The following is a 19179-nucleotide window of genomic DNA, read 5'->3' as shown; positions in this document are numbered from 1 at the left end:
TTCCTGTTCCCCTAAAACCCTACTCATGGAAAGATTAAGTTTTCTTTTTTTGGTCTAAACCCTGGTTATTTTTTCTGTCAGTGGAATGTGCCTAGCCCAAAAACACATAAACGTTTACTCTGGAATCTTCCAAACCATTTTCTATCACCTAAGTAAGTTCTATTTACATCCAAGATTATGGTCCACCACTCCTGTTATATATTTTTTATAATTATAATTGGCTGAGGATACTTACCTGTACGAGTAGGCCAAACCTACTGATTCTATTTTACTTATTTATTCACAAATATCTAAAAATACAAAACATCAATAAAACCCATTAGGAAATACACGCGTTGTTTTCGAAGTTGCGTCGTTGCTTAGTTATTAACGGCTTTCACTATGCGTCGTTCGATTTTCGAGGTTGCGTTGTTTTAAGTTTCAGTTTATACCCTCCATCATAGTATAAAGGGCAAATTAAGTTTGTTTTTTCGTTTATAACCAAATTGAAAAAATCATTTGCGACCCTATAAAGTATATATATTCTTGATAAGGTCCTCCTTTTGTTATATATATTGTCCTCATATAACGTATCAACGACGCAAAGCGAGGTCCTGGTGTTTAGCAAAACCTTCAAAATCTCCTATATTCGTTTTTAGGCCATCATAACCTGGGTTTATATAGATAATTATTATACCCTAAACATTTGTGCTAACGAGGGTATATACACTTTCATACGGACAAAACGTGCCTCATAGGGATAATCTTTTTAGACCCCAAGTATGTTTGGATGAAATCCGTTTCAGAAAATTTGTAGTTGATTTAGCCATGTCCGTCTGTCTGGCTGGCTGGAGCGCATGATAACTCTCGAGCGGATCAACCGATTCGGTTTAAAATTTGGCTTTCGTAATATTTTGTCCAAACTTATTTTATGTTCGAAAATGGGGTATAACGGTTTACTAATGCCGGTACCTCCCCCACAAAAAATCGAAAATTGTCGAAAAATTTGTGCACACGATAACTCTTGAAAGAAGTAACCGATTTGGTCCTTACTTTGAAAATCGTAAAATTTCTACTAGACTTAGATGAGGTTCCAATATGGACTCAACCGGGCCACTCCTTCGTGTACCTCCCACACAAAATTTCGGTAAAGTTCAGTTTAGGACCTGCACTCGAATCGCTTTGATTTTGTTGTAATAACTTGTATTACATATGACAAAAAAACCCCTATGACACAGTGTGTAGTGGTTGGAGCGCAAGATAACTCTCGAACGGATATGCCGATTCGGTCCACAATGTGGTCTTCGTAATATTTGTCCAAACTTAGTTTAACTTCGAAAATAAGCCATATCAGTCCACTCCTTCAGGTACCTCACCCACAAAAGTTCAGAAATGTTCGGAAAATTTGTGCGCACGATAACTCTTAAAGGGAGTGACCGATTTGGTCCATGCTTTACACATCCTAATATATCTACCAGATATGGATCAGGTTCGAATATGGACTATATTTGTCCACTCCCACACAAAATTTCGAATAAGTTCAATTTAATTCCAGCTCTCGAATCTTTTTGATTTTTTGTTGAAGCAACTCCATACTTCTTTAGAAAAGAGATCGAAAGTTTTAAAAAAACCCCTACGGCACTATTTGTAGTGGCTCAAGAGCACGTTAACTCTCGTACTGATCAACAGATTTGGTCCAAAATTTGGCCTTCTCTATATTTTGTCCAAACTTACTTTCAGTTTGAAGATGGGCAATACCAGTCCGCACCTTCCGATACTTCCCCCCAATAGTTAAAAAATGTCACTAAAATGGTATGCACGATATCTCTTGAAACTTTAGTTTAACTTCTAAAATGGCCCATATCGGTCTTCTCCTTAGAGTACCTCCGCCACAAAAGTTCAACATTTGAATCTAAGTGCAGTTTAGGGTCTCTTCGAAGATCCTTTGGAAATGTATATCGATAACAGTCGTTGTGGTCCAGTTACAGCGATATTATGTTTTCCGTGGACAAACCCATACTTCCTAGTCCAAAATTTATACGATTCCTTTAACTACCTCCTCCGCAACATTTTGAGCTTTAATACTAATCCAATTGTTGCAACGCTTTGAATTTGAAAGGCGTACCCTACAGCTCGGTTAGTATAATAATTGTTCCACAAACATCCCATATGGTACAAGGGAGTGCTCGGTTGGTAACTTTTCCTCAAAAATGTCTTTATGTGACACCTTGGGCTAAGTTCATAGTGTAAGGCGGATGTTACTACTATCTAAAGCATATGTACTATAGTTGACAAAAACTTCGACATGTTATTGACTGTGTCTATGATTAGACCGACTCTAACAGTTATTGTATTTTTTATTTATTTATTTCATTTCTTATATTCCCAGTCTTTCGACCTTAGGGCTGTATACTGCAGTCTAATGTAAAAAAAAAACAAATTTTAAATTACAATAATAAAGTATCTCAAATGCAATAAAGGAGGGATGTATAAACTACTCCAACCCGGTGTACAAAAATTCAGATAAAATTCGTCAACGTTCTCTTATCACGACCGGGACGTGGACCGAACGCAAAAATGAACAAAATTTGTATACTAAAATTGTTCAAGGCGATTTTAATTATGCAATTAATATGGAAGATGATTATCTTTGGCCTAAATGCTAGTAAAATATCCGACTGATTGCGCCATATTGAGATATTAACCTGTTCGCTAGTATGGAAATACAATCAGTAAGCTGAATATTGGAAAGAAGTCCTTCAAATAAAAGCAGCTCTCTTCTAAAAATGTTATTTCAATTAATTTATTCCCAATAATATATGTACAGTCACAATGTCATAAAAACAAGTTATAACTTCTTTTGAAAACACTATACAAAGTAAAATTCCACAATTGTTTTAAGCGAAAAAACTACATCCTACCTTGTCAAGCAAATTATATTAATTGCAATGCTATTATTTATTGATGTAAAACTGTTGCTTTACAAATCAAGAAATCATAATATTTTTATTTTTTATGATTTTTATTTGTGTCGAAGCAGGAAATGACTCAGAGTTCAAGTAAGTTAAAGCAAATCAGAAACTGAATCAGTTTAACCATTGTGTTTATTATGGAAATTTTATGTATGTTATTTTCGCTGCTCCTCAACATATGCTTTAAAAGGGTTATGATATTACAACAATTTTTTATGTTAGGTTTGATGTGTATTTTTGGGCTTTATTATAAATTCACAATAGCTGAAAGGTATATGTTAAGAAAAGAACAAAAGACTTAAGACACGAACTCTCGAAAATTATTTTTCTTTGTAATGACCAAAATATTTTTAATTTTTGCTACGTTTTTCTCAACATGAACATAAATTTAACAATATGTAGATACAATTTTGAAGTCTAGAAGGGTTTTGCTTTGCTTTTCTTAATCTCATCAAGAATAGAATTCATTTACATATTTTTGATTTAAATGGATAATAGGAATGTACTTATTCTAAAATGAGTTTTTTAACACCACTCAAAACATAGAAAAGGCAATATTAATTGTGCGATTTGCACCAGACAAAACCTGTAATTTATTACAATAAAGACTTTAGAGAATAGCTTCCAGCGAAAAATTTAAAAATTCAAATGTTATGACAAAAATTAAAATAATTAGAAAGTCTGAATAGTTTTAGCAAATTATTTAGAGATATTGCAAGCATCTTAATTCCACAAAAAGATATGTTCTAAGTGAAATTATATGCTTTCGCTCATCGAAATTGGGCGAATTGTACATTTCTTAAGTATTTGCGAAGACAGGATTTCAGTTCATCGTCTCCAAGCTAACGTGCATCCTTCAATATGTGGCCTAAAATTATTTTTTTTATTTTTAGACTCTAAACATCACGCTACATATATATGTTTATGCTATCACTGTTCAGATGTACAGTAATAGAACTTATAATCATTTGATTTTCTTCATAATTCCTAAATCTTAAATTTTTAAATATGAATTTAATAAAGAATTCATTAATGTTTGCATTGCACATTGTCTTATTCTTCCAAATCCATGTTTTAATAGAAAATATAATAGAACTTATAATCATTTGATTTTCTTCATAATTCCTAAATCTTAAATTTTTAAATGTGAATTTAATAAAGAATTCATTAATGTTTGCATTGCACATTGTCTTATTCTTCCAAATCCAGTCATATATTTTACATTTTGTTTACATCCTTATCCTTGAGGTTAACGACGATATATGTATACAATTTGATGCTATAAAAGTTTCATATATCATTCATTTACTCAATGTGTGACAAATCTAAAAAAATCCAGTTTCGAGAATAACGAATTTAAAGTTGGCGATTGAAATTTGACTTCTCAACTTGAAAAGATTATTACACAAAAGTGAAATAACTACTTCCCTTTTAGTGTTGAATTATGCCAAACTCGTAGTAAATGTCCTGTAACTCGTTAAATTTTGGAGATATGAAAATTTGACACAGGATAAAATAGAAGTCGTAGAAAAAACAGAAAATAAGTTTTACAACTCTTTGAGTAAATAAGCGATATGTTTGAACGAATTCTGTTTTAGACAATTTGAATGTCCGTTGATCTGTCTGCTTCCCGACATAGATCAGTTTAGGTACCTTTTATACAAATGTTCAAAAAAGTTCACACAAGTGCAGATTAAGGACAGATCTCGTTTTAAAATTTTTTGTGCGACACACAGCGTCACCACCGTGGCCAAAAATGGTCAAAATCAAGTACTTCGGAATACAAATTTATTGATGAGAATATAAAGTAAACATTTCAATTTGAAGGAATTTTAATTATGGTATTGATTTGTCAAGTAGTTTTGTCGATGTGAAGGTTTAAATCCGATCATTGTTGGAAATGTGTATTTTTGTCCTTATTTTACTTAAATTAATAACTTGTATTCTGCTGCAAAATGTTAATATTTAAAGTAATTTATCGTTCTAAAATAACTTCTTATGATTACCTTGGATGTAATAAATATAGATTTAATTTTGTTTGGGAGTAAATAGTGATCATATGGTGTTTGCAGCTACTCAAGTCTGTGGTACTTAGCAAATCGATTTTAAAATTAGTGGATTGGGTTAAAATGTATAAAAGTGTATATTGATATTATTTGCTGTTTGAGTTGTGAAAAGTGAGTACTTCAAACGTATAAAGGTTGCAGCTGCAGAGGGTTGCAGAACATGTTATCTCTCTTTTTCACCGACCACCTCACTCAGGGGTTACCTCCTTTTTTAGCAAAGCCTTTTGCGGTGTTGGCTATAGCGCGAAAACGCATGAACCGATAATCATATATGTTTGTGGGCTTATTAACTACCTAACAATCTTGCTTAAAAACGAGATACTTTTATAAATATAAATTTTTTTTAAAAAAAAAAATGGTGAACAGCAAAATTAAAAATTTGATTTTTTACAAAAAATTGAACGACGAGTATACCGTAAAGGCCAATCTTGTAGAGAAGTTTCATGGCTACGACATTTACTTTAGTTCCATTGTGATAGGACTTGAGGTTTCTTATCAAAAAAAAACCTAAACAACCCCTAAAAATGTCAACTTAAATCGCGATTTTTTAAAAAGCGCTTCGGCGTTTTTTTTTTTTTTTTTTGATTTTTCACATCTATAACAATTTTAGTTTCAGAATTCGCCAAAACTTCCTAGGTGTAAGAAGAGCACCGTGTATAAAGACTAAACACCAAATTTCAGTAATTTCGGGTGGGTAATGAGGCCACAACTTTTAAAATACCGAAAATTAGGAGGGATGGTTCTATAGGGGCTATATGACGGCGAGGACCTATGCAGACAAATTGCAAGGTGAAAGTATTATTCCCCCAAGGAAGACTAAATACCAATTTCTGTGTAATAATGACGCTAAAATCTTTAAAATATCGATAATCGGTAGGTACCATTATATGGGGCCTATATCAAAACGTGGACCTACACTCACAGTTCTCTGTTGGAATGTTTTATACCTCTGCCGAAGACTAACCACCAAATTTGAGTAATTTCGGTTGGTCATTGTGCCTAAAATTTTCAAAATACCGAAAATCGGGAGGTACGGTTCTATGGGGGCTATATCAAAACGTGGACCGATCATCCCAATTCTCTGTCCTGTAAATTGTAAGTCAATAATAGGTACCTGTACCAAAATTGATGCACCTACAATAACTCCTTCTATTTTTGGCCACAGTTAATATGAACTCGCGACAGTGTGTGACATCTATTACAACGGATCCAAGTTCATAGTTCTGATGAGCGCGATTACTTACTTAAATGGGCATATCTTATTTTTTCCACAACGTATTTCTAAAGCGTATTTTTTCCTTGAAAGGGCAGAATATTGTATTTCAGACATGCCGTAGATCTTCAAAATCGATTAACAAATGGCTAAGTTATAGTGATTAGAGCGTAAGAAAACCCATTAAAAAACTGGAAAATGTTTTTGCTCGTGCTCTGGGCTGCGTAGAAGATATCAAAATGTGGCTATAGAATAAGATATGCCCGTTTAAAGTTGAAATTCCAAGAAACCCTGTTTTTCACTACATTTTCCGTTATAAAATCAAAAAACGAAGTGACCCAAAGAAACCAAAGGTATTTTCGTCTTCCATGGACTCCCACACACCCGAATTTATGCATCAGGACCTCTGCAAATTTTTCGTGTAGCACAGTGTAATTTTTCCTTAAATATCCCAGACATGACAAGGCAGACTTCTCACATATCAATAAGTGCACCCCGATTCATATTAGCTCAATGATATTGGAAACCCATTGGGGCAATGTGACACACAATGAGACTTAGAATTTTGTAACATATTACCATGTAACGACAGTTATACCAAAAACCGAATTTAATTTTTTAATTAATCTCCATTTTTTGCATCGCCATCATTTTATATAAATCATTATATAGTACCTATAACACAATGGTGGACGTGCACACATTGTCTTATGTAGGGAGAACACAGACATTAAGCCAAAACACGACATAATGTACAACAATATCACAGAAAATGAAGACAAAAACCCCAAAATGCAAAAATTTGACCCAAGGATATTTTCACCAATTTTTGCATAACTCAAAATGCGCAAGCATTTTCAATACATTTCAAAATTTTGCAAAATCTGGACACATTTTGACGAATTTTTTAAACACATTTCTACAAGACTTTTTCAAAACAATTTTTTCCTAAAATATTAAGAATTACCTCTGTTTACCTGGCCGGGGTATCGAACCCGCGATCTTCTGCGCATAGCATTGCACCCCGGTGGCACCCAATATTAGTTGTAAAAATAACTACAACATTAGTTCTTTAGGAGAAGCTAATACTTACCGAGATATGAGCCTCAAAATGTGCCAATATTAAGTCAAGGTTTCAACTGCAGGTAGCCTTTGTATTATATATCACAATGCTCTAATCTTATTCCCCATTATTTCTTCATAATGAACTGAAAGTACCAAAAACACTACCTAGATGGATGAATGCGTCCTTTAGTCATATTCAGCAAACGATGAAAATTGGGGCATTATTATATATAATTTAAATCTATGTATATCATTAAGACCGCCAGAAGCACATTATTGTCAAATAGTCTACTTTGCCTATGTCCTTACATACTTCCTTAGATGACTCTCTACAAAACATGTGTTTTATGTATTACCACTCCTCTTTATTTGTGAGTTTACTTTCCCAATTTTGAATACCGCATTTTCTGAACTCGTCCTCAACGTGTTTACTCCATCAAAGCCTTGGCCTTCCAGTTATGTGTGCAACGCCATGCGGTTCGTATTTATACACCAGTTCATCATCGGGTTCTTCAGCTGGGTTAATCATCGTTCATTCTTATGACATGACCTAGCCAAAGCAATCGTTGTAGCCCGATACGTTTATCTATGCTGATGTCGTACAGCTCGTGTATTACACGACTTTAATATTCACCGTCAACACGGATTTTCTTATTAGAATACTTAATACTTAAACAATTCTACTACTGGATATCTAGTCACTTCCTTTCAAATTAAAATTGACCTTCAATTCTGGGTAGCTAATGTGGGGAATTTTACCAACAAATACCAATTAAATGATTAAATGTCATAATTAATTATTTTTTTCAAATTCACTACATTTTTCCTTTATTTAATTCATAGCATTAACGCATTCGATTAATAATAAAAAATATTAAAAAAACATAAAACTTATAAATTAACAATATTGTTTTTATGCAGAGTGTATGTGAGTGTATTATACAAAACGTACATAATTAAATACTCGCTTTAATAGTTTACAAATGTATTTTGTTATGTGGATTTTTTCCAGCACTAGAGGCAATTCAAAATCATAATAGACAGTTTGACGTTAGATACGAACGAAAATGAAATCACGCATTGTAGCGGGGCAAACAGAGATGAGAGGGAGAGAGATGTATGACTTGAGCGATGAAGATGATGAGGAATGGGCAGTGATGGAACTAAGTACAGAGTGACTAATGAGAGAGCACAGATGGAAATGGTTTAGGATGAAACTTAGAATGAGCTGAAATTAATGTAAGTTTGGGTTTTCAGAAAAAGGGAAATTCCCCTTATTATTTGAGGAGATCTCAGGGAAAACTATGTACATTAGAAGTATTTGTTTGTAAAGTTAAGAGTATTTCTTGGTTTAGTTTACCGAAACTTTGCCATTTCACTGCTTTCCTAATGCTTATACCTTGTATTTATCTACAACTACTTCTTCTTTGTCTTCTTCCTTGCTTTGTTTTTTTTCATTCATTCGTTTTCTTTGCCATATCGCGTTTAGCCATTTGTAAGTCGTGGGGTCGTCATCGAGGGGCGGCAGTGACATTTAGTTTTATAGGGTGGTTTTTGTTGTTGTTGTTTGTTACTTACTAACTAAATAATTTACATTTAAAGAGAGTGTTAGAAAATGGCTTTTTAATAATGACCATGAGCACCATGTCCATAACCGCCATAACCATGACCGACAGCAATAGCGGCGGGAGCATGATGCGCTACAGAGGCATAGGCGGGACCAGCGGCAGCAACGTGGTGGGCAACAGCGGGAGCGGCATGAGCATATACAGCTGGGCCAGCATGATAGGCAGGGGCGGCAGGAGCAGCATGTACTACAGCTGGGGCAGCGTGGTGGGCAACAGCATGTACAGTGGGGGCAGTTTTGTGGACAACAGCGTTGAAGCCGCTGTGATCATCAGCGGTATATTCAACAGTGCGCACTGAACCGTCAGGTTCAACCAAGGAGTAGGAGCCCTTGACTACATCACCATCACGTACTTCATGTTGGGATTTCACATCACCGGTATGTGAATCGGCAACACCGTAATTGTAGTGATATTTAGGGTAAGCCTGTAAAGAAAAAAGATAACGAAATGAAAAATGAGTTGAGGTATAAAACAGGGAAGTTTTCAGCATTTGTTTAATGTTCACTATAAATAAGAAATGAGATTAATATCCTTGAGATAAGCTAAATCTGTAAACAATCGGTATTTCATTCATATCTTTTTTATATATCAACTATTTTACCTCCGAAAAATCCTCGTACCCAAATAAAATAATCTATATGCAGCCTTGTACACATCTGTGGGTAAATTTAATGACAATTAAATTCGGTTTTCCATTATCATTTACCATAAAATATGATATGATACAATGACCATCATCTTCGACCACAGATAAAAATTGCCCAATTTGTTTTATGGTTATTATGGCACAAAACACATACATTTTATTAACACATCTTACAATTGGTTCAAAGCTAAGTTGTCGACAATTGATGTCACACACAGTCAGTCATCTGAGATTATGTTCGACACGCAAAATCACATTTTTTAAGCTTGATGCAGTCACTCAGCCATTGTAGTCTTAATTGTAATAAATCCCCCCTTAGGCATATATTCATCCATCCATTGCTTGCAATAACCTATGCATCCACCGCTACCACTACCTCCATCACCACCATCGGTGATGTGCTACATTTGATAAAGTACGATGTGCCACTTTACATGAATTTGCAATGATGGAATGAATGAATAAAAGATTATAACACAATAACATTACTAAGTCAAAGAAGATGTTAAGATACAACAAAAAGAAAAACAAATGAACACAACACAAGTAAACTCAATAAAAAATATAGGTGAATTACGTACATAGGCTTTAGCAATGAAAACAAACAACAACAACATTTTGTAATACTTATCAGAGATACAATTGCAATTTGCACAATTCCACAATGAAAATAAAAGTTTTAGATAATCTTGTGCTTGTGTGTGCATCGTTTTTTCATATCTCAACAAAATTGTTAGGCAAAATATTTGTTATTGAATCTAGTGGTGAAATTGAAGGGGCAAAACAAAAGACTTAAGATACATACTCGAGAATGAATGAAATAAATGAAACTTTTTTCCCTTTTTTATAATTCCAGTAAGGCTGAATTTGGAAATTTATTGTTTTATTAGAAAATATTAAACTTGTACAGATATATGCAATCTAACGAAATGCAGAATGTCAATTCGCTGTTTAATACCTAACAAATCAAAACGAAACAGTCAGCTTTCGGCAGCTAAATGCCCTGATCCTATTGCCGTACAAAAGCAAAAATAACAGGAGTAATACAATTAAATATTTTGCACTTAAATATTCTAGTTTTAAAAATAAATAGTATTTTCGTAGGTGACAAAAGACGTTTTGGAAGTCACAGCGTAAATTTTTAGGTGTTTGGTAGCTATCAAAAGCACTGAATCCAATTTTTCCACTGACAGACCCAATCAGCAGCAAAAAAAAAACATAATACTTTTTATACCCTCAACGTATATGCTAACGAGGGTATATACACTTTCATACCGGTAAAATGTGCCTAATCGAAATAATGGTTTTAGACCCCAAGTATGTTTGGACGAAATCCGTTTCAGACAAAATCGATTTAGCAATGCCCGTCCGTTTGTCTGTCTGGCTGACGCGCACGATAACTCTCGAACGGATCAACCGATTAGGTACAAAATTTGGCTTTCGTAATATTTTGTCCAAACTTACTTTAAGTTCGCAGATGGGTTATATTGGTCCACCCCTTCGGGTACCTCCCCCACAAGAGTTCAAAATGGTTGGAAAATTTGTGCGCACGATAACTCTTGAAGGGAGTAACCAATTTGGTCCATACTTATCACATTCTGAAATTTCTACCAGACTTAGATGAGGTTCCAATATGTACTCACTCTTTCAGGTACCTCCCACACAAAATTTCGGAAAAGTTCAGTTTAGGACCTGCTCTCGAATCGCTTCGATTTTTCTTGTAACAACTTGTATGCACTCCCCCTCATACAACGGTACAAGTTTCATCAGGGGTAAGTCCATACTTCCTGAGAAAATGGACTTAAAGGTGCATAAAACCCCTATGACACCGTGTGTAGTGGTTGGGGCTCAACATAATTCCCGAACGGATGTGCCGATTCGCTCCAAAATTTGACCTTAGTAGTATTTTGTTCATAATTAGCTTAAGTTCGAAGTAAAGTCATATCGGTCCACTCTTTCAGGTACTTTTCCCACAAAAGTTCAAAAATGTTCGGAAAAATTGTGCGCACGATAACTTTTGAAGGGAGTGACCGATTTGGTCCATACTTTGCACTTCCTAATATATTTACCAGATATAGATTAGGTTCGAATATGAACTTTATTTGTCCACTCCTTCGGGTACTTCCCACACAAAATTTCGGATAAATTCACTTTAAGACCTGCTCTCGAATCAATTTGATTTTTGTTGAAGCAACTTGCATTCGCTGCCTCAATTACGACAGTAAAAGTTTAGCAGCGCAAAAGGGTTGAACTTTTGAATAGGTTGTACCCGCGAGAAAAGAGAGACATAGTCATTCAACCAGACGTTTCAGTTGGTCACCGTATGTCAGCAAACACAGACTTGCCTACGAAAAACATTATATCACGGTAATCAGAATCTACTTTATATCCCTTTTCAAACGAATCCTCGAACAGCGTTTAAATTGCGGAGGTACCGGAAGGAGTTGTGGTTTGATATAGACCATCATCGAACTTGATTAAGTTTTAAGAGAAATATTACGTTGTGCGATGTTTGGACCAATGTAAGTAATTTATTTCGATTGTCGTAGTGCCAATCAGTCGTTTGAGTTGGTCCCTGTATGTGTTTAGAAGTTCTCGTCCATGAACTCGCCACGAACATTAGATGACTGTAAACAAGACCACAAGAACTACCTCCGATAAATTCAAAACTATTCTCGAACAGGAAAGAGCATTTTAAAAGCTTGGTATCCAATGCTAACGCAGACGAGAAACTACCACAGATCCAATCCCAGAAGATGGTATTGAGTATATACCATCCCACTGTGATTCCGCCCGTGGAAAAAAATCAAAAAAATTATGGAAACAAATTTGATTGCGATTGAAATAAATATTCTCTAAACATATCAAAATTTTAACATCCAGCATTATTTTTGTAAATTTACAGCGGTTATATGCCAAGTTAAGTCGAAGATGTTGTGATTTGTATGTGAGACCTTCAAAACAAAAAGTACATACGATTAAAAAAAGTCCAGCTGCCCTTATCTGCCAGCCGCTAAGTTATTCCTCTTATTCCACTCCTGTAAAATCGTCCAAATTCCGGAAATCGGGAGGCACGTTTATATGAGAGCTATACCTTAACATGGACCTATACAGAACATTTTTTGCAAGGAGGTATTTTGCTCACTCAGAACTCAAAACGCAAAATTACAGCCAAATCGGTTGGAAAATGTGGGTAAAATCGTAAAAATTTCGAAAATCGGGATGTACTTTTATATGGGGGGCTATATCAAAACGTAGACCTATGTTGACAATTTGTGCATGGAGGTATTTGATTCACTCAGAACTCAAAATGCAAAATTACAGCCAAATCAGTTGGAAAATTTCGCTAAAATTGTCAAAATACCGAAAATCTGAGGGTACATTTATATGGGGGCTATACCTAAACGTGGACCTATATTGAATATTTTTTTGCGAGGCGGTAGTTTATTCACTCAGAACTCAAAATGCAAAATAACATCGAAATCGGTTGGTAAATTTGGCCAAAATCGTCAAAATACAATAAATCGGGCGGTACCTTTCTATGGAAGCTATACCCAAATATGGACCTACATCCACTAAAAATTGTTTTCTATATTATTGGCTTATTATAAGCCTTTGGAGGCGGTAGCTCGATTAAAACTATTTTCGGCACTTTTTTCGATACAGGTGGCACCACTGTGCGTCTGGCCACGACGAGGTAAAGACAACAATAAACTAGTTAGGGCCATCTACAACATGAGCATTCTATATTCCGTCCACAAGAATAGATATAAGACAGTTTCTGAAACATTGTGTGAACGACTACGGCCTATGGTCATTGAAAACATTGGGCCACATCAGAGTGGTTTCAGGCCACGATTGATTGCGGGAAGTCCTAGAAGATGCACAGGTGTCGATGCACACTTATCATATTTTTCTCTTTTGCAGCCTTCGACAGCCCTATACGATGAGTGAAAATTGGAAAAAATCTCTGCGAACTGCCATTCGTGTGATTCTTTTAACATTAAGGTGGAAAAATTCTAGGAGTTTTACGAGTTGTATCGGCTAAACAACCACATCAGCTTAGTTAAACGTAACGATTTACAACGATTGCGTTGGATAGACCATAATAATGCGAGGTTTTAAACTGTCTAGAAAGACTCTTAAATACGGGCGGTACACACAGTATGCGAAGACCGGGCTCCCGACATATTGTAAACAAGACAACAAATAGAGGGGAATGGAAATCAGGGACGTACTCAAGGTAGATTCCAAGAGCCCGGCCCCACGCGATATTAATTCCTGGCACGCTTTTGGTTTTCTTAGTTCGCTTATAGGAAAATAGCTGCCTAAGGAAAAATCCTCGAATAACCTTTAATATGCACTTGAGCTTTTTTGTGAGGGTGGTAACAGAAGGTATTGTCCGAAATTTTACGATGTACAAAATTTGGACCAAATCATCACTTAATTTGATGGTGTTGGCAGGTCTCTTTCGGAATTTTAGGTCATTATATACATGCATACATATTTCCCCACAACATCCCCGAATGGAAAATGTACGAGTATGTTCTAAGACACTCTTCACTTCTCACTTCACGCCTCAAGCATTTTGTTTACACCATTTACGCTTATTTTTCGAATATTTTATGGAGGGACTAGAGTGTACTCTTCTTTTTTAATACCATAATGAATATTTGCTCCAAGAAAGTCGCAAAAAATATAAGTAAATGGGGTGAATAAAATGCTTAAGGTGTGAAGTGAGAGGCGAAGTGTGTCTCAGAACATACCCTGTAGACTTCTTTCATATCAATGAGTTAACACCGGTTTGGCTTAATGATTATCGCCCAGTCCGAAATAAATAAAAATCGCTCAGAGGGAACGAGTTAGCGTTCACTGAACGCCATAAAACTTCATATTTAGGGTTTTTGGATCAAATGGAAAAAAAATTACTGGGTGGGCCTTATAAAAAAAACATTTCCTTTTTTGGGTCACCATAATGGGCTATATAGCCTGAAGTACTAGGCTATAAAAAATTGTAATTTATTGTGAAGCTTTTATATTTGGATTAAGCTACATCAGAACATTTCAGCAGAACTTTATGACTGTTTCGCCTTAGAGCACAAATAAATTATTATAAAGAGCAGGGGTGCCAAGTTGGTGGTTTTCCCGCAACTTGTGGTGATTTTTGACGTACAAAAACCACTGTTTGAAGAGGAATGTCAACTGTTTTAAGGTAAAAATCGCTACAGACCTATGGAACAGTTGGCATCCCTGATAAAGAGTTCCCCTCAGTGAATGTATCACATTTATCCACCTCATCATCATTCGCTGATATATATGCATTACCTACTAACACCAGACATTTGACACAATTTTCCCAATTTGACCCATATACATTTGAATGTGACAACATTGCATCTCGTGTCATATTTGTCTGCCATAAAACCCACACATTGATTGACATAAAATACATCTTCATAATTTTCATTTCTTCAATCAACTGTACTATTACAACTGAAATCATTGCATTTGTAACAATTTTTTGCCAACTCCCTTTCGAAGGTGTCTTCTTACAAATTTTTCGCAATTTGCCAAACACCGACAGACATGTCTACCACGGTATGAATGAATGGGAGAATAAATGAAATGAATTACATTATCGATGTCATCACAAGTCATATGAATTCATTTTGGCTGCAAATCAAAAAAAAAAAAAAAATTAACCACAAAACATTTGCAAATTGTGTTGTTCGGTTTTTTTCTTCTTCATCTTCTTGTTATGACTTGCATTGGTTTGGTTTGCCAAAGAAATATGATTACTGGGTGTTTAAACTGTGGGAATTGGAATGTTTGTTGAAATGTGAACATTTAATGTGAAGAGACAAAAAAAAAAACAGCATTGACGCAAAAATTGTGGGAGATTAACCACAATTTATGTAAAGCCATGACTGGTAATGTAACCGGAGCTTTTTATTACATAAATCTGCTGGTGGCCAATAATGTTTTTTGTGGCAAATTGAATGTGACAGATTTCTATGCACTTGTCTGCATTAATAAATAAGTGTGGGGTGTGTGTAGTATAAGAAGAATTGTTATACAATTTGGGTGGGAATGTGATTTTGATGAAAGTGGATTAAAATATTACTTAATTAAAACTGCTACATTTGCCGTAATATTAAACGTACTTTTTCCGTTAATTGGTAGTTGATTTCAAACTTGAATGAAACCATTTGTAATCGTTGTGATAAGTAATATGACTATAGATGTTCTAAAAGATAATAGTAATATTTTTAAAAGTAAATAAAATGAATGAAGCCCGGATGATCACTTTTTTCAGAAATACATGTCCTATGTGTATATCCTAAATCCCTCAATTTAACCCATTTATTTTAATTTTTCAAATATAGTGTTCGATAGGGGTGAACAAGAAGTTCGATAGGGGTGAATATCCTGGCAAAAACTTTGTAGCCACGTATCAGTTTTTAACGCATTACGAGGTATAGACAAAAAAGTCCATATTGTCACTTATAGTTATTCGTATTTCTAAGTACATGCGAGTGGACCAAATTTGGTTATTAAAACCTTCAACCAAGGAAATATGAAGTATGTATACGTCATCGAAAACTAACGTCGTATTTTTTATTTTTTGGCCCTTGCTTCCAAGACATTTAGATCTTTCGATTTTTAAAATCAATAACATTTTCTTCCTGCCAACTCAAATGTACTAAAATCGGCTTCATGGGATATTTGATAATTATTGTTTCCAACATTCCAAAATGTAATTGTTGATAAGAAAATGGAACATCTTCATGATAGATACTCAAATTGTTTACCATCAAGTTTAATTTTGTTACTTTTTCCTAACCAAAGCACAGTGGATCCACCCATTGGCCAAAAATAAAAAAATGAATGTCAAAATTTTGGTGCCACATCTGGCAACTCCGAGAGCTATGACATGGACCTTTTTAAAAATGTATTAATTTTTGTTTGATTCGAACGCGATCTTCTTAAGAATAGCTTCAAAAGTCGCAACATTTGAATAATATTTTTTGTTGTGAGCACAACCTATATTTTAAGTGCCAGCAAATATATTCAAAATATCGCGATACTAATACGTATAGCAAAATATTATAGTGGATTTTGAAGGAGAAGGTAATAGCTTAATTTTCATTAAAAAATAATGTTTTAGCGTGTTGTGGAATTCAAGTTAGCTGCATATTTTCTTAGTGTATTTTGTAATGCCAATTCGATCATATACTTAAATTTGACCTAAGGTTTTAGTCATGATGCCCACCAGTGCCCACCTCGGGAATAATTTTCCAATGTAGTTCATGGGTTTGAGATTATTCAGTATTAAAATCAGCTGACATCTAGTGCCAGACTATAAATGGTGGGCTGCTGACTAAAACTGCCCTAGAATAGGGTTTCTACGGATATATTAACGTATAACTTTGTTATCTGACCACGTACATTAACATAATTGGTATTAGTGGCAAGATGAAGAAATCTTCTTCCAAATTGGTCTTATGTTAATGGTACGTGCCATCCAGGAAGAACGCTATAAGATCTATATTACAAATTTTACAAATTTTCAGACAAAAATTTTGATTTTTTTAATCCGCCAAATTGGTTGGATTTTATGTTGTTTTGGAGATTGTTTTGTTTCCCCAAGCCTATTTTTGCATTATAAGATAATCGGGACCTTTGCTCATGTCAGTTTGTATTAACAGCATGAAATAATTCTTACCGTATACCCCCTCCAGAGGGGAAAGGGGGGGAGAATGTTACGCTCATGGTTTCTTAAAACACTCTTCGCAGCAGCACAAAGCTGTAACCGGCGCATTGGCTTGATTTTTACACTCTAAATATTTTTGGCCACTTTCTCCATACAAGTGGATCCACTGTGCAAAGGTCGTTTTCGATTTTTTTATATTCAATAAATCCGATTATACGTATGCAAATCGGAATGTGCCAACAGATGAAGAACGGGCTGAAAATTACAAGACACTCCGTGGAATGCTTGGAAAAGTAGCCGTTTGAGTACTCCTTCATCAGAAAGTAAGTAGTTTATTTATTTAATTTTTTTTTTGGGAAGGAGTATTATTTATTTCAAATAAATGTAAGTCCGAAAAGAGGGCACTCGAAGAAGTATTTAGTCAGCCGTACGATTTTCCCCAGTCCCCATTGAGTATATTATATAACTTGGGCCTTCAGAAGAGCCGAGAGTGAACTTATTTAGTATGCAATAGTATTTTTTACAATATTTTTTCACCACATGGTATTCATTATGGACTGAGCTATCTTCAAGGTTCATTTAGTAAGGTCATCCAGAAGGCGAATTCACACTTTAGTTTTCATTTGCTTTCAAAAGTTTTTGTGCGAAGAATCCACCAAAGGAGAAAGGAAACGATAAAATATTCTTTGCGAAACTTTAATACAGAGATTGTAATCATATATTCCTGATAGGACTGAAATATTTTTTATTTATTTTTGATTAACAACTTAATTTTTGCTGTCAAGGCCTGAATTCGTCTTTTGTATCGCCTTCCTAAATTCGCCTTGGTTATTCTAATATAATACAACCTTTTGTCATCAAATGAAAAATGTTAATAGGTAAAATTTCCTAATATTCAATATTGTCAAAGTGTTCAAGTCTCACTTGTTTATTCCAAAAATATATTACAAATACTCACATGATAATCTAAACCTTCATCGGGATGGCCATGGCCATGACCAGCATAGACAGCTGGAGCACCTGCATACAGACCAGGACCACCATGAGCACCATGTAAAACACCAGCTGTGGCCACACCAACGACAGCCAAACAGATCAAGGACTTTTTGTATATGGAATAAAACAAATTAGAAAACACCAATTTAATAATTTGCACTTTTTTATAAAAAATACAAAATGTCACACTTGATTATGTTTTACATAGTTTTATTCTAATTAATTAATTTTTTTTAATATTTTTTATATTATTTCAACATCACCACACTTTTCGACTCACTTTAAAGAAAGCCATTTCTAGGTTTTGTTTAGTTATTCTTTTGTAAATTATTTAGTTGTAAACGTCTTAACGACTCGCTGTATTGCAGACAACTGATAACTAGAACCAAGAAGGAAATCGCTTTTATATACAAAACCACCGAAAAATCAGCAAAAAGCGACAAACAACAGCACTCTAACTATGCACGAGAAACATACTTACGTTTGCTTTTTTTCAAACAAACAGACAGACTCCACCCGTGATAAAACGCAAACTTTAAAACATTAACAAAAAACAGCAACAAAAACCAATTCATTCGTATATCCACACTACTAGCCTCTCTGCACCATTAGGAGGGTTAAATATTAAACATTAAAATCGACTACAAGTCGACATATTCAGCAACGACAACGAACAACGCCGACGACATCATTCAGCATAAAAATTGTCTGCGGCAAGAGTAACAACAACATTGTCGCTGTCAAAGTTGGCAGAATTAGATTAAATAATAAATAGAAAAAAAAAATCATACAGTTACAGCTGAGCAAGAGCCTGGCTCAAATAATGCATGACGTTGTCGATTGCACTCTACGTCATATGGAAAGGTTAGTATGGCAATTGTGGTGACAACATTTTAATGA

At 34.8% G+C, this 19179-nt stretch overlaps 1 protein-coding gene across 1 annotated transcript; it reads right to left on the bottom strand.

Annotated features, from left to right (window-relative positions):
• Positions 1 to 8095: 8095 nt before the first annotated feature.
• On the bottom strand, positions 8096 to 18758 carry Cpr62Bc (Cuticular protein 62Bc). Its single transcript, XM_073987481.1, has 3 exons — positions 18560 to 18758; positions 18242 to 18385; positions 8096 to 9347 (listed from the first exon to the last, which is right to left on the bottom strand). Exons 1-3 carry the CDS (start codon positions 18572 to 18574, stop codon positions 8919 to 8921), a joined length of 588 nt encoding a protein of 195 aa, XP_073843582.1. The 5' UTR covers positions 18575 to 18758; the 3' UTR covers positions 8096 to 8918.
• Positions 18759 to 19179: the final 421 nt, after the last annotated feature.

This window comes from Musca autumnalis, unplaced genomic scaffold (genome assembly GCF_047663935.1).
Source record: "Musca autumnalis isolate F117 unplaced genomic scaffold, ASM4766393v1 scaffold_4, whole genome shotgun sequence".
Lineage (NCBI taxonomy): Eukaryota > Metazoa > Arthropoda > Insecta > Diptera > Muscidae > Musca > Musca autumnalis.
This window is presented reverse-complemented; position numbering and strand designations above follow the sequence as displayed.

Coding starts and splice junctions, on each gene's coding strand:
- Cpr62Bc (XM_073987481.1), bottom strand. Junction 9,348..18,241: donor ATGAAGGTTTAGATTATCAT/GTGAGTATTTGT, acceptor TTTTCTTTACAG/GCTTACCCTAAATATCACTA.